Consider the following 15,909-nt stretch of genomic DNA (forward strand, 5'->3'; position numbering starts at 1 on the left):
AATCCTGCTACATTTATTACATTATTTTCTTCCTCGTCAGCCCTCCTTATTAGATTGCGAGCCCCACTTTGGGCTAGGGAGAGGTCTGAACATCCTTATAAAACACCTTTTCTCAGTACAGCACAGTGCTTGTGCAAAATAAATATTTAACAAATATAATAAATTGCTTCCCATTTAACCTTCACCTCATGCACTCCTCTAGGTGTGATTATTTGCATCACTGTATTTTGAGATGTATGCCTCTGTGTCCTTTTTTAATTTAGATTTAGATTTTATAGCTGATCATGCACACAGCCACTTCATTTTGGCAGTTTGTGTGTCCTTCCCGCCTCTACTTTAGATGCAAGCTCCTTGTAAGGACCACCCCAACTTCATTCTCTAAAAAGCCCACACAGTGCTTACCGGAGTGCTGTGTAATTAATGGTACTAAGTAAATATTAGTAGACTCTGATGATATAATTTCTACTTTTTTTCTCTAAGGTTATAAGTCGAGCGGTATTGGTCTCAGTCAAAGTAATTGCTTTGGAAGATTTGGGAACTTTGGAAGGTTTTCTTGGTGGAGAGAATATTGCAGGGGTTCCCTTTCAAACCTATTAAGAATGAAATCTAAACCATTGCCTAACTCCTAGGGTGATTAGCATTTATTTCTAATTTAGTCATGTTGTGATGAAGATCCCTTATATATCGATTACATTTAATACATTCTTATTTGATTTTGTTCATTAGAAGAGTGAGAGTGGTAGAACTTTTTCATAGCTGGAAAATAAAACAAATATTGAAATGCGTTTTTAAATTTTCACGCAAGATAAATCTTTAGTATAATAAGTCTGCCAATATTATGGTAGTAAAGTTAAAATAAAAGATTAAAAATAGAAAAGTTATTTTTTAAAAAAGGTTTTTAAGAAGCTCATTAATCAGCCAACCTCCTAACCAAAATAGTCACCTGCAACTGTCCAAATATCATTCTTTTTAGGAAGTTAACTTGACAGCTGTTGAAATGATGAAATGACCACATTAATCAGTTTACCCCTTGAAGTACTTTATAAGGAAATATAGAGAACACATTCGCATACACGAAATTCTTTCATCATTGATTGCCACTGAAGTAGTATTATCTTTCATAAGGTGCTTTCCCACATATGTTATTCAAGAAGCCAGAGACTCTTGGACAAAATGTTGCAAGTAATCATTGCTTCATGTGGCATTTCCACAAATTACTGGATTATATTGTTAATTTACCCAGACACTAATATTTTGGCCTGTCCAGTGGATTTTGTGCGACCAAAAATATATTTGTCTTTATTTGTCTAGAGGCTCACCATCTCAAAATTTCAGAAACAGATGTTCTGCACTTCTTATTATAATTCAGAATTCCTCATTCTCATACCTAAAGAGCTGACCGACTCGATCAGAATAATTATTTCCTGGGAACGGCCCACATCGATACACGTCCCAGGTCTCTCCTCGTTCTCCCTTAAAGGAGGTTGGCTCTGGGGGGTAAACCAGGGAGGATTTGGCTGTCCCACAGTCTTCTTGGGTCTTTACCTCGGAATAGAAGGCCCCCGGACTTCCGTCTGCTAAATAGTTACAGCTCTGAAGGTTTTTAACATCATGGATGTTGTCGCTGTACCTCATGACAGGGGGCTTGTAGGCCTGGTAGGAGACTTTGGTAGTAGTTGTGATCACCGTCTGTAGGCCCGGTGGGCCGGTGGGAGGAGAAGAACTCCCATACCTGCAGGGGAATTCCCCATTGTAGTAGGAGAGAGGGGGATTACTCTGGAACTGTCCACAGTCATTCCTCTCTCCACAGCCCGCTTTGCCAAGGACCTGTTTCAACCCATGATGTTTAGTGTTGGCTTCGAAATTCCTATCACGGACATTCGATGAATTGTTGTTATATTGCGGCCCGGTCCAATTAACCCAGTCGGCATCCGGAAAGCAACTGTTGGCGTCTCTATAAAGTGTGGGGTAAGGGCCGGATCCTAGGTAACTGGGGACTGAAAATTCATAGCCACAAGGTGGCCTGGGCATATAGATTCTCGGATTTGGACATTTTTGAAAAGGTGACATGGAGTCCCCCTGAAAGCTGGTTGAGTCACAGGGAATTTTGTAAGAATCAGCATTTTGAAAGGCGGCATAAGGCTGAGTTGGAATAGGGAAACTGGGCTCTGTGGTTATACTGAATCGTTCCGGGCTTTCCGGACAGGGAAAGTGGTGGATGTTGCTGCAGGGACCACTGCTCTCTTGATGTCTTCCTCCCTGTAAAAGAACAGGAAAAGAGGTTTGTATGACCAAGAAATGCCGTTCACTCTCACAGCCTGTTGTAACTAATGGGAAGGAGTTTGGAAATAAACTGAATGGTCAATGGTGATTCTAAACTAGACTTTGTACCTTTTAAACTCTAAAAATCTGAAATATTAAACTCATTGTTCTCTCTAGGATTAACACATTCAAGGAGACCCTGAAAAACTCACAGACAGACTTTGGGAGCTTGCAATTATATCCAATTGCTTCAGTCTATTATTTGACTAAGACATACCTTAGAAAGAAGACAAACTTTAGAAAAGTTGGTGTCTCTCAGAAAAAGACGTTAAAGCAACTCTAACCTATTTGTCTACTTCAGGTAAAAATAACTATTCTGCTGAGAGCTCCCTCATGCATTAGACTTCAGTATAACATTCCTGAAGAGCATACCAATTTTGATAACTGAAAAAAATATGCTTGTATTTAGGTGAGAAAGTTAGAATGATTACCCAAGAGTTGCAGAGGATATCTGAGACTTTCACTCTCTATGTTGGGGCAGTGTTGGTGATAAAATTTAGCACTGGTAAATTTCCTCAGATTATGCTGCACTCTATCTGAAATTTGGAATTTCTTGCCAAGGCGAGGCCAGCCTAGCATATCGCTAGCAAGAAAGGAGCAGGTCTTTTTGAACCAAACTTCCATCAATCAATCAATCGTATTTACTGAGCGCTCACTTTGTGCAGAACACTGTACTAAGTGATTGGGAGAGTATAATATCACAGAGTTCCCTGGGAAAGAGAGACAAGGAGGAAAAAGTGAAAACAGTGCAGGCATTGCAAATATCAAACATGACAACACACAGAGGACCTCCTTTTTGGGAACACAGTAGGGTGGAACTGTGAGTCCTGTATTGTCCTTTCAGTCACAAATGCACTCACAGGTAAATTTAATTGTCTGTGGTGTCTTCTTCAAGTATGAAGGAGAACTATAGATAGATGAACTAGTTACTTCCATCTGCTTTATGTCAAGGGGAAATCGGATGATTATATTTTGAAGGGTCTATTCTTCTTGGGTTTTCTTCTTCAAGAGTAAACTAAACAGTTGGATGAAAATGTAGCTTCAGATACCTCTGATTCTAGGAACCTCTTTTTCTGGGGTTGGTAAGAAGATGTCTGTCTCTTAATGGCACTTCTTCTTGCTTCTGTCTCTGATTTACTTTCTGGTCTCGGATGATCATGAACTCCTTTGGCCTATATGATTTGTAAAACATCGGTCATTTCCCAATCCCCCAAATCAGATTATTTTTTCTTTCCATTAACTCTATGTGTTGGTTCACTGTCCCCTAAACCTTGTCGAGCCAGATTCTCCCTGTTGGTAAGATTAAAGAGTGAGTTAGACACGTTTGGAAGTTGCATTAAGATGATACTTATAAAGTTAATTTTAAGGGGTCTGGATGATCCAGAGTGTCTATTTACTCCACCCAGGATCAGATATAGTAGTAGAAAGGAGATCCTAATAACCCTCAACTGCATAGTCATTGGAGGGGCGACGGGGGAGACAGGATTAAATAATAATAATAATAATGATAATGATATTTGTTAAAGGCTTACTCTGTGTCAAGCACTTTTCTAAATGCTGGGGTAGATACAAGCTAATCTGGTTGGACACAGTCCCTGTCCCATATGGGGCTCAATCCCCATTTTATAAATGAGGTAAATGAGGCACAGAAAAGTCAAGTGACTTGCTCAAGGTCACGCAGCAGACAAGTGATGGTGGTAGGATTAGAACCCAGGTCCTTGTAACTCCCAGGTCCTTGCTCTAATGCACTAGGCCATGCTACTTCAGTTAGGTAAAGGTAAAGGAGGTTGACTGGGTATGAGTAGTCTGCAGTCAGAGTTCAGAGTAAGGAGAAGTAACCGATGTAACCAGAGCAGCACTGGGAGGCAGAGGAGCAGGACTCAGTAGGGAGGGAGGGAAGAGGCAGGAGGAGTGGAGGGGTGTTGGAAGTTCTCAGAAGAAGAGTGCACTTTGAGGCAGGGTGGACCCAGAAGCCTGAGGATGGGAAGGCAAGCAGGTATGTGGAGCTGCAGAGGAGTCCAGAGTCAAGAAAAGAAGGGAACCCGGACCCAGGAAGAGAGTGAGGCTGGTTGGAAATTGGGGCTGGAGGCCTACGGGGGTGAGCTGGCCCAGAAAAGAGTGGGGCAGAGTCCTGAAGGATGGTGGGAAAAGCCTGGGGAGAGAGTCCAAACATGAAAATCCTAAGGCAGAACAGTGGGGGTTGGGGATGAGGAAAAACAGGGGGGCCCAAATGTTAGGAGAGAGGAAGAGAAAAAGAAGGAAGAAACCAGAGACAACTGAAAACATGAAAATCTGTTTCCTGGAATTCAGCTAGGTCAGCAAATAACTGTTCAACTCTCCTGTTGATTTTGCTTAAGAAGCCCGGTCTGTACCTCCATTTCCAAAAGTGGATAAGTCATACCTGAAAAAATATTGCCTTGCCATCAAGCCGCCAGAAGTTGGTGACTGGGTAACCGCTGTGACCTCTGCAGGGGATCAGCTCTAAAGCTGAATGGCAGTTGGGACACACTTTCTCTGCAAAATTCACAGGTGAACACATTTAGTGCTTAATACAGTGCTCTGCACACAGTAAGCACTCAATAAATACGATTGGATGAATGAAATGAATTTAGAGGGCCCGTTACAATCTAGCTGACACCAGAGTCCCTCTGTTTTAAAGCTAAGCATAATCAGGGCAAAAGATATGCATTTTACATCCCACATGAGCAAGAAGAAATAGGTGATGATTTGGATAATTCTATTCTTTTTAACACTAAATATGTATGCAAGAATTTCTTATTTCCATTAAAGAATGAAATGATGAACTCGTTCTAGTTGAGTAATACAATATCTGAGTTAAATTTGACTGGCTAGTGCCTGGCTACTTTTGAGGTATTTGCTTCCCAGAAGGCTCTTAATGAAATACACTTTTCCCACCTCGTTCAACTTTAAAATAACTGAGTGGATTTTCCTCAGAACTTTTAGGGAAGCATGAACAGTTTTAGCTCAGTAGGAAAATAACAAAGAAAGTGATAAAGGAGTAAATCAGGGGTTAGGACAGACTCCTTAGAGCAGTCATCATCATGTATGTTCATCATCGTGTATGTCATTAGCTGGAGTTTTCTGGAAAAGGTTCAGTGAATACAGTCTGCTCTTACTGATAGTCCCCATTCAACATATATTTTCTAATGAAGCAATTTAAATGTTTTCAAAATGTAATCTTTGTACTGTACAATCTAAAAACTCTCCAAAAGGTATTACCATGTGAAAATTTATAATTTATGGTATGCTTTTTCAAAACATAATATATGATGCTAAATTAAACTGAAAACCGTTGGGTTTTTTCACAAACACATTTCAGGTTTCCGCTTAATTATCGTTAGAGTTTATTTTTCCCAAAAGGGCATTTTTGTCATTTTAGTATCTTGCTTTTTTTTTACAAAAAAAGTCCCAGAGATCTCCTTTTCTTTTAATGGGAGTTTTAAAGATTGATTATTCAGGGGTTGGTTTACATTGTTTGTTCAGTTAAAAGTCCTAAAATGATATCAAAGGAAAAAAATACCAGGAAGCTAAGGCTCCTCATTTTTTCCCCACAGAATCAAACTCTTTCCTTATTATGACTCCTAAATAACCAGAATTAGAATCCTTTGACCTTTTTGAGTCCTTTCAAAGCAATTCAAAAGTGGATTTGTCTTTGCTCGGGAGTGGGGGGCTCCTGGGAAAGATGCAGATACTACAGCTGGACCTAGTTTTCTGAGGGCTCAGCATTCCATCCCTGCTAGGAACTTAAGCATTTTAGGAGGACTATTTTCAGACAACTAGTGAGCCTTCTCTTCCCCGCCCCGACTCACTCTGCTGCTTCTGTCGAGCCTTGTCGCAGATGGCCGGCCGGAGCTGCATCTTGGTGCCGTCGGGCAGGACGCAGTCGCTGGCACATACCACCACCCCGAGACAGGACTTCTTAAGGATCTGGCAGTTGTGGTTGTTGGTATTACGCATGGCCCAGCCGCTGAGATGGCGTTGAGCGTTCTTCTCCTCGCCGCGGTAGATGAAGCGCACGTAACCATCGGCCCACTCCTTGAAGCTGTCAAAGTGTTTGGGCTCCTACAACACAGACAGAGGAAAATGGGAAGCGGGAGAGGAAGATTGAAAATAGAATGACTCGATAACTGAATGAACAGGGCATCCCAGCTTGATGAACAGTGACTTCACTCTTTTTTAAAAAAAAAAAACTTCCCCAAGAGAAGCAATATAACCTAGTGGAAAGAGCAAGGGCCTGTGAGTCAGAGGATTTGGATTCTAATCTCAGCTCTGCCTCTTGTCTGCTCTGTGACCTGGGGTAAGTCACAACCTCTCTATGGCTCAGTTTCCTCACCTGTAAAATGGGGATTAAATCCTATTTCCTCCTAGACTGTGAGCACCATGTGGGACAGGGGTTTTTTTCAACCCTATTATCTGGTGTCTGCCCCAACATTTAGTACAATGCTTGGCACATAGTAAGCATCATTAGAAGTAACATAATTATTAAGTATACTGCAATTAGAAGTGATGCCCTAAAACCTCCCCGCCCCATCCCCGAATGGAAATTCTCTTTCAATTCTCTGTATTGAAATTCTCTATACAAGGAAAGAAGATCGTATGACAGTTCCTTTATTGAAAATGAATTTACCTTTGCATTTCTGGGGGGGGGGGGGTCTCTCCTCAGCCGAACTCGAACACCTTTATGACACTTGTTTTTACCTCAGCGACATTCCTTTCAGCATATACCTCAGAAACAGGTCCACAGACAACAGATTTCAACAACCTTCCCAACCCTCCTGCTTATCCATCAGTCCATACATCCATACATCACCCACTGTAAGAAGGGCAGGATTCCATGCTAAAATAAGAGCAGCCCCACAGTCAGAGCCCCAAATCTACAGTCAGGAAGTCTAGGTTTCATTTCTGTCCCTCTTGTGACATGAAGTCACTTCACTCTCTGGTTTTCTCATCTATGGAGGAGATCAATCAATCAATCATATTTATTGAGTGCTTCCTGTGTGCGGAGCACTGTACTAAGCATTTGGGAGAGTGCAATATAACAGAAATGGTAGACATGTTCCCTGTCCACGATGAGCTTAAAGTCAGTGACGACCTAGTGGCCTTAATTCCATGCAGACTCAAAAGTTTTTAATTTGAAAGCCCGACTCCTCATTTGAGAAAGCTGCATGGATTCCCATGGTTCCCAGTGATAGTAGTTCAGTAATTACTTTCCCCAGAGCACAGAATTTTTAAACGATTTTACTGTCACCCACGCCTGCCCAGCCATTGGCCATTGACCCAACCTCCTGAAAAAGATGAAGAGCAATTAGGGAGAAGAGTAACAAAAGTCACTAAAGGCTGGAAATAGCTTTTATGAAGAAAGGTGAAAGGACGTGGGGTATCTTAGGCTGGAGGAGAGAAGACAAAAGGATAACTAAACTGTCTTGAAGATATGAAGGAGTTTTTATTGGGAGGATACTGACCGATTCTGCACGTCCACTGAGGGCTCAAGGAAAATGGTCCAATCAAAAACAGCTTTATTCAATTGGGCAAAAGACTCAATGATCATATTTATTTCTTTAGGGACTGAGTAGGCAGTAAGCAACACAACTCCCGTCACTCCTTGGATTGCCAACTGTAACTTTAGGTTGTTTCGATGAAACTTAGAACAGTGCTCGATGCCCAAGTGCTTAACAAATGCCATAAAAAAGTGAACGGAAATCAGGGAGGATTAGACGCAGAGAGTCAATGCTATTAGGGTCTTCTATTAAAAACGATTTTTATTGATGCAGGGTAGAAAGCGCTGCTTGTATCGTATCAGTATATGCCGTTAGTTTTCAATAGAGCGAATTTGCTGTAAGTTTTAAAGAGGTAAGGAAAAGAGAACCTGCTCTCCACCTTTTAAGTAGAGAGTGTTTTCCAAGATAAAGGTAATAAACTTATAGGTCCCAGGTCCAGCTGGGGATTCAAAATGTGTATCTCTCTCTCTCGATATCTTCATATATCTAGATAGACAGAGAGAGTGAGAGTGTGTGTGAGAGAGAAAGAGGGAATATAACAGAAATCTGTGAAAGTCAACCATTTCTCGAGGGCTATGAGGTCAGCGATCTCATCTCGCTGTAAAGATGGGGTGACACTTTAATTTTACGCAGAGACGTTTGACTGCATTAGAGAGTGAGGGTAGTAGGATGGGAAAGAGGGAAAAAGAGATCGAGGGAAAGAAGGGTTTGAAAAGAAAAGTTTCTTTTTGGTTAGCATTTGGGATCCCTCGGAAGAAACCAAACCTCTTTTTGAAAGCGAGCTCCGGGTGGGACGAGAGGTGTAGCTACCCCAGCGCTCAATACATTGCACGGCCCAGAATAAACGCTTGACAATGATTATTACTAGTGCTTTGGAACAGACGTGGATCGACCCAGTGTGTGCACACAGTTGAGGACGCGCACACCAACACTGAGAGCTGCACCCCCCCGCCTGCCCTTCCTTTCCACGTACTTGCGGCAGTTTGGGATCGTTGATGTCCCAGGTGAGCTTCATCCCTTGGGGACAGGGGCAGCAGTCGGTCTCCTCGCCGGGTCCGGTGGGGTTCTTGGACATGGTCCCCGCGCCCCCCTTCCTCCAGGGACCCCCTCGGGGGGCCAAGCGCCCCGGGGAGCGGCAGTCCGGGGACTCTGGGTTGAATCAGGGCCGGAAGGCCCCGGGAAATCGACTCGCAAATTTCGAGAGGGGCTGGGGGTCGTCGGGGTCCCCTGGGGCTGGGATCTGGGGACGCCGGGGACCCGAGGGGCTGCGCCTCTGTCCGCTGCTGCGGTGCCGAAGGTGGGGGGTCTCCTCCGTTTATGTAGGCGGTCGAGGGACGGGGGGGTGCGAGGGGAGGGGAGAGAAGAGAAGGGGGGGCTTCTGCGCCCCTCCCCCTGCCCGCCTCCGGCCCCATCCCCAGCTTGCCGGGAGAGGAGCTTTCGCACCTAGGACTGGGCACCGGGGAGGGCGGAGGAACCAAGAGCCCCCCGCCCCCGCCCCCCTCGTGCTCTTCGACCCATTGCCCCTGGATCAGAGGAGGAGAGGGGGAGTAATAATGTTGGTATTTGTTAAGCGCCTACTATGTGCAGAGCACTGTTCTAAGCCCTGGGGGAGATACAGGGTCCTCAGGTTGTCCCAAGTGAGGCTCACGGTTAATCCCCATTTGACAGATGAGGTCACTGAGGCACAGAGAAGTGAAGTGACTTGCCCCCAGTCACACAGCTGACAAGTGGGAGAAGGGGGAGTAGCCATCGCGGTGGTAAAATAATATTAATAATGGTGGTATTTTCATTCATTCATTCATTCATTCATTCAATCGAATTTAGTGAGCGCTTACTATGTGCAGGGCACTGGCCTAAGCGTCATGGGTTCGAACCCCGGCTCTGCCACTTGTCAGCTGTGTGACTGGGGGCAAGTCACTCCGCTTCTCTGGGCCTCAGTTCCCTCATCTGTCAAATGGGGATTAACTGTGAGCCTCACGTGGGACAACTTGAGGACCCCGTATCTCCCCCAGCGCTTAGAACAGTGCTCTGCCCATAGTGAGCGCTTAACAAATACCAAGATTATTATTAAAGAAAGCACAGATCGGCAACAGAGAGAGACCATCCCTGCCCAATGACGGGCTCACGGTCTAATCGGGGGAGACAGACGGCGGGGCAAAACAGAACGAAACAAAACGAGATAAGACAAGCGCTTACTACGGGCAAAGCACTGTTCTAAGCGCTGGGGGGATACAAGGAGATCGGGGTGTCCCACGTGGGGCTCACACTTTTAATGTCCGTTTTACAGATGAGGGAACTGAGGCAATGAGAAGTGAAGTGACTTGCCCAGAGTCACACAGCTGGCAAAGGAGGGACAGGGTTCCTACAGAACCGGGGCTCGATCGACCCATAGATTACTGTCCAACGATACACACAGAAGGTGCCAGGCTGATTCGGGGAGGGAGGAGGGAATCGACGGGGAATGAATCGACTGGGAGGGAGTCGAAAGGGAAGCAACCGACGGGGAGGAGGACGACAGGGAGGGAGTCTTTAGGGGATGGGTCGGCTGGGAATGAGTCGACAGAGAGGGATGAATCGATGGGGAGTGGGTCGACAGGGAATGAGTCCACAGGGAGGGAGTCGACGGGGGATAATAATAATAATGTTGGTATTTGTTAAGCGCTCACTCTGTGCAGAGCACTGTTCTAAGCGCTGGGGTAGACCCAGGGGAATCAGGTTGTCCCACCTGGGGCTCACAGTCTTAATCCCCATTTTACACATGTGGTAACTGAGGCCCAGAGAAGTGAAGCGACTTGCCCCCAGTCACACAGCTAAGTGGCCGAGCTGGGATTCGAACTCATGACCTCTGACTCCCAAGCCCGTGCTCTTTCCACGGAGCCACGCTGGGATGAATCGATGGGGAGTCGGTCCACAGGGTGGGAGTCGATAGGGAATGGGTCGGCAGGGAATGAGTCGACATGGAGGGAGTGGATAAGGCGTGGGACGGCAGGGAGAGAGTCTTCGGGGAATGAGTCGAGAGGGAATGGGCCGACAGGGAATCAGTCGACAGGGAGGGATTCGACGGAGTGAGTCGTTGGGAAAGGGGTCGACCGGGAGGGAGTCGCGAGGGATGGCGTCAACCGGGAGGAAGACAACAAGGAGAGACTTGGGAGAGAAGAAAAGAAGGAAAAGGAGGGGAAGGACGGGGGGGGGGGGGGGCAGTATTGGGGAGTACTATTTAAAGAGCTCCTACTCGGTGCAGTGCACCGTTCAAAGAGCATGGGAAGCACAGAATCAATGTTGCTATTTGTTAAGAGCTTACTATGTGCAGAGCACTGTTCTAAGCGCTGGGGTAGATACGGGGTCATCAGGTTGTCCCACGTGAGGCTCACAGTCTAAATGCCCATTTTACAGATGAGGTAACTGAGGCACAGAGAAGTGAAGTGACTTGCCCACAGTCACACAGCTGACAAGTGGCCGAGCTGGGATTCGAACCCATGACCTCTGACTCCCAAGCCTGCGCTCTTTCCACTGAGCCACGCTGCTTCTCTAATTTCAATTTCACCTTTCTAATTCACAAAATTGAACAGTGAGGACCGAGCTCCCTGCTCACGCCCTCCTCTCTAATTGTTCATTCATTCGATCGTATTTATTGAGCGCTTCTTATGTGCCGAGCACTGTACTAAGCGCCTGCAATGTACAATTCGGCGACAGATAGAGACAATCCCTGCCCAACAAAGGGCTCACAGTCTAACCGGGGGAGACAGACAACAAAACAAATAGTCTGGCGTCACTATCATCAAGATAAAAAGAATCATAGATATAGACACATCATTAACAAAATACAGTAATCGATAGACAAATCTGCACAAGTGCTGTGGGGAGGGAAAGGGGGAAGAGCAGAGGGCGGGAGAAGGGGGAATGGGGAGGGGAGGAAGAGCAGAGGGGAAAGGGAGGGTCAGTCTGGGAAGGCCTCCTGGAGGAGGTGGGCTCTCAGGAGGGCTTTGAAGAGGGGAAGAGAGTGGGGAAGACAGCCCTACAGATATTTGTAAAAAAGGAGCAATGAAGGAAAGCGGGGGCGCTGGGACCCCAAATCAGGCTTTCTTCCTGGAAGCCGCGACCCGGGGCTTTGGTTCCGGCCGCAGCCTCCCGAAGGGAGGGAAAAAAGCCACCGAAGTCCCCCAAAACCCAACTCCGCTAAAGGTTGCGGCGGGCGGTACGGAAAGCAGATCCCCGGGGCGACCACGGAAAGCCCAGGAAGGAAGAACGATAACGATGGTATTTGTTAGGCGCTCACTATGTGCCAGGCACTGTACTGAGCGCTGGGCACTGTACTAAGAGATGCTACTTCTTGGCAATCCTACCAATGACAGAAAAAGCTACGGATCTGTCAACGCTTGAATAAGAGAGGTGACCTATATGGCCAGGGCGAGGAGGAAAGGTCCCCGCTCCCCCGGCCCTCTTCTTTTTTTCCATTTCTCTCCCCTCTAAAAATACCTTTGGGATCAATAGAAGATAAGGATAACGTTTCCATTTCGAGTTTTCCACTCTCTGTGAAACAGTGTAGACCCAATCTGCAGTGTGGCCTTGGGAAAGTCACTTAGCTTCTCTGTGCCTCAGTTTCCTCATCTGTAAAATGGGGATTCAATGCCTGTTCTCCCTCTAGACTGGGAACTCTCTGTGGGCAGGGAACGTGTTCACCAACTGTGTCGTAGACTCTTCCAAGTCTTGGCAATGAACACCACGAGTGTTCAATAAATACCATCGATTGTTTGATTGATTTTCCAGGTTTATGACCAATTAATCAGCAAAATAAATTTTGATTAACTATACTGTGAAAATTCCCGCTTGCATAACTTGAAAACTCAGAAAGTCATTGCCTCCGGCAGATCAGTGTCCATATTAACTTTATCCTCAAATCCCAGCCCCGCCACTTTCCTGCTGTGTGGCCTGGGGAAAAAAAATCACTTAATTTCTCTGGACCCCAGTTTCCTCACCCATATGATGGGGGTTAAATCCCTGTTCTCCCTCCCCCTTTGACTGTGAATTCCATGTGGCATAGGGACTGTGAATCGATTATCTTGTATCTGTCTCAGCGCTCAGTTCAGTGATTAGCACACAGAAGACGCTCAACGAATGCTTATAATAATCCTTTAGGTGTATCACCGAATCTTTGAAGTGATGAGTCTTTTCCCTAATCTTTTCGCCTCGTTAAATAGGAACGTCGAGACTTTGAGGGAGACACTGTTTGAATCCAGCCTCTAGAACACTATTTTATTTTCCCTTTTCTACAAATTGGGTGGAATCTTTTTCTCCCTCCTTCCCATTTTTACACCCTATAAATTTTCGTCTTGCCATTATCATCGCAGTTTATAAATCCAGAGGCTTTTCCTGCTTTGATTGCTCTCTCTCTCTATCCAATGCAAACCACATTACAGTATTTAAAAGTAAAGGTGTGGAAAAAAAACTCGCTCTAAATTGAAGGGGTTCCGATTGTTAATGAGCAGTTAGATGTTAGTTAAGAAATAGCAGGTACTTCGATTTATACAGTGTTTTGAACGTTATCATCAGCGATTTGAAGTTTTACTCTACTAGGTATACTGTATTATGGTAGAATCTGTTTCAATTATGTTAATTTGAACTACTACTACTAATTATGGTATTGTAGTATTTGTTAAGCGCGTACTATTTGCCAGACATTGTGCTAAGCGCTGGGGTAGACAGAAGCATCTAAATAGAGGGATATCATTCGAATAGGCAGCTTGTAGCTGGAAGAAGACAGAGTTTTGGGGTTTTTTTAATGCGGAGATCTATCCACAAATCAGAAATCTTTCTCTGATCTTGGCTTTCGGACGGATTTGAACAAAATGACAAGACCGTCTATCTTAGGCAGTCATCTGCCTGGATCGGGTACTTTCCAAAAAACTTTATTTTATCTTTTCAAAAATTTTCTTTTGAAGTTGGGAGAGACCGGGTGCGGGGGGTGTATGTGTGTTGGGGGGACTGGGATAAGGAGTAGGACCGGGGCTCGGAGGCTCCTGGCTGTCCCTTAATAATAATGATGGTATTTGTTAAGCGCTTACTATGTGTCAAGCACTGTTCTAAGCGCTGGGGTAGATATAAGGTAAGCAGGTTGTCCCACGTGGGGCTCGCAGTCTTCATTCCCATTTTGCAGAGGAGGTAACTGAGGCACAGAGAAGTTAAGTGACTTTCCCAAAGTCACACAGCTGACAAGTGGTGGAGTCGGGATTAGAACCCACGACCTCTGACTCCCAAGCCCGGGCTCTTTCCACTGAGCCACCCAGCTTCTTCCGCCAGCTGAGGAGCGCGGGCTGAGGGGGGCTGGCATTAGGGAGAATTGAAGGAGAGGGGGATGAGGGGCTGAAGGGGCGGGGGGCTGAGTCGACGATCCCTTCCTCTTATTTGTCTGCTGTGTGACCTTGGGCAAGTCCCTTCTCTTCCCTGGGCCTCAGTGACCTCACCTGTAAAATGGGGACTGAGACTGCGAGTCCCACGTGGGACAGGGGCTCTATCCAACCCGATTTGCTCGTAGCCCCTCCAGCGCTTATTACAGTGCCTGGCACGGAGTAAGCGCTTAACAATACCACAATTATTATTATTATTATTATTTTTATTATTAGACCCCACGTTAGGGGTCTAATGCAGACACGACCTGCAGTTGGGAGGGTCCAGGGGCGGAGGCTGAGCCTCGTTAGCGCTTCCCGAATCACCTGGACCAAGGAAGGGCGTCCTGGATCCCCGTGTCTCATTAGTAACTGGCTCAGTGAAAAGAGCCCGGGCTTGGGAGTCAGAGGACGTGGGTTCTAATCCCGCTCCTCCCCTTGTCTGCTGTGTGACCTTGGGCAAGCCACTTAACTTCTCTGTGCCTCAGTGACCTCATCTGTCAAATGGGGCTTAATAATAATGTTGGTATTTTGTTATGCGCTTACTATGTGCACTGTTCTAAGCGCTGGGGTAGACACGGGGGAATCAGGTTGTCCCACGTGGGGCTCACAGTCTTCATCCCCATTTGACAGATGAGGTCACTGAGGCACAGAGAAGTTAAGTGACTTGTCCACAGTCACCCAGCTGACAAGTGGCCGAGCTGGGATTCGAACTCATGACCTCTGACTCCCAAGCCCGGGCTCTTTCCACTGAGCCACGCCGCTTCTCTTAAGACTGTAAGCCCCACGTGGAATAGCCTGATTACCTCGCATCTACTCCAGCGTTTAGAATAGTGCTTGGCACATAGTAAGTGCTTAACAAATACCATTATTATTATTATTATTATTGTTATTGTTAGCGCCGCTCGGACCACCTGGTCCAAAGAAGGGCGACCTGACTCCCTATGTCTCATTAGCAAGGTGACATAGAGAAAAGAGCGCAGGCTTGGGAGTTAGAAGACGTGGGTTCTAATCCCGGCTCCGCCACTTGTCTGCTGTGTGACCTTGGGCAAGCAACTTAATAACGATGGCATTTGTTAAGCGCTTAATATGTGCCAAGCGCTGTTCTCCGTGCTTCAGTTCCTTCATCTGTAAAAGGGGGATTAAGACTGTGAGCCCCACGTGGGACAACCTGATTCCCTTGTATCTACCCCAGCGCTTAGAACAGCGCTTGGCACATGGTAAACGCTTAACGAATACCGCTATTATTATTAGCGCCGCTCGTAGCAGCTGGAGCAGGGAGGAGCGTCCTGGACCTTCGCGCTTCGTTAGCGCGGCTCGGACCCCCTGGACCAGGGAGGAGCATCCTGGATCCTCGTGCTTCGTTAGCGCGGCTCGGTCCACCCGGACCAGGAGAAGCCTCCTGGATCCCCGTGTTTGGTTAGCGCGGCTCGGTCCCCCTGGACCAGGAGACGCATCCTGGATCCCCGTGTTGGGTTAGCGCGGCTCGGACCACCGGGATCGAGGAGGAGCATCCTGGATCCTCGTGCTTCGTTAGCGCGACTGGGCCCACCGGACCAGGAGAAGCATCCCGGTTTCCCATGCTTCGTTAGCGCGGCTCGGCCCACCTGGATCAGGGAGGAGCCTCCTGGTTTCCCGTGCTTCGTTAGCCCGGCTCGGCCCACCTGGACCAGGGAGGAGCCTCC

The 15,909-nt window shown here is 46.4% G+C and overlaps 1 protein-coding gene across 1 annotated transcript; it reads right to left on the reverse strand.

Moving 5' to 3' along the window:
• Positions 1 to 1,365: 1,365 nt before the first annotated feature.
• On the reverse strand, positions 1,366 to 8,856 carry GCM2 (glial cells missing transcription factor 2). The gene is made up of 5 exons (XM_001514343.1): positions 8,815 to 8,856; positions 6,153 to 6,405; positions 4,724 to 4,836; positions 3,372 to 3,494; positions 1,366 to 2,259 (listed from the first exon to the last, which is right to left on the reverse strand). The coding sequence occupies exons 1-5, from the start codon at positions 8,854 to 8,856 to the stop codon at positions 1,366 to 1,368; spliced, it is 1,425 nt and encodes a 474-aa protein (XP_001514393.1).
• Between the last annotated feature and the right edge of the window lie 7,053 nt (positions 8,857 to 15,909).

Source organism: Ornithorhynchus anatinus, chromosome X2 (assembly GCF_004115215.2).
Source record: "Ornithorhynchus anatinus isolate Pmale09 chromosome X2, mOrnAna1.pri.v4, whole genome shotgun sequence".
NCBI lineage: Eukaryota > Metazoa > Chordata > Mammalia > Monotremata > Ornithorhynchidae > Ornithorhynchus > Ornithorhynchus anatinus.

Coding starts and splice junctions, on each gene's coding strand:
- GCM2 (XM_001514343.1), bottom strand. CDS start 8,856: ATGAAGCTCACCTGGGACATCAACGATCCCAAACTGCCGCAA. Junction 4,837..6,152: donor GGCTCGACAGAAGCAGCAGA/GTGAGTCGGGGC, acceptor TGAATTTTGCAG/AGAAAGTGTGTCCCAACTGC. Junction 3,495..4,723: donor GCAAGGCAATATTTTTTCAG/GTATGACTTATC, acceptor CAAATCATATAG/GCCAAAGGAGTTCATGATCA.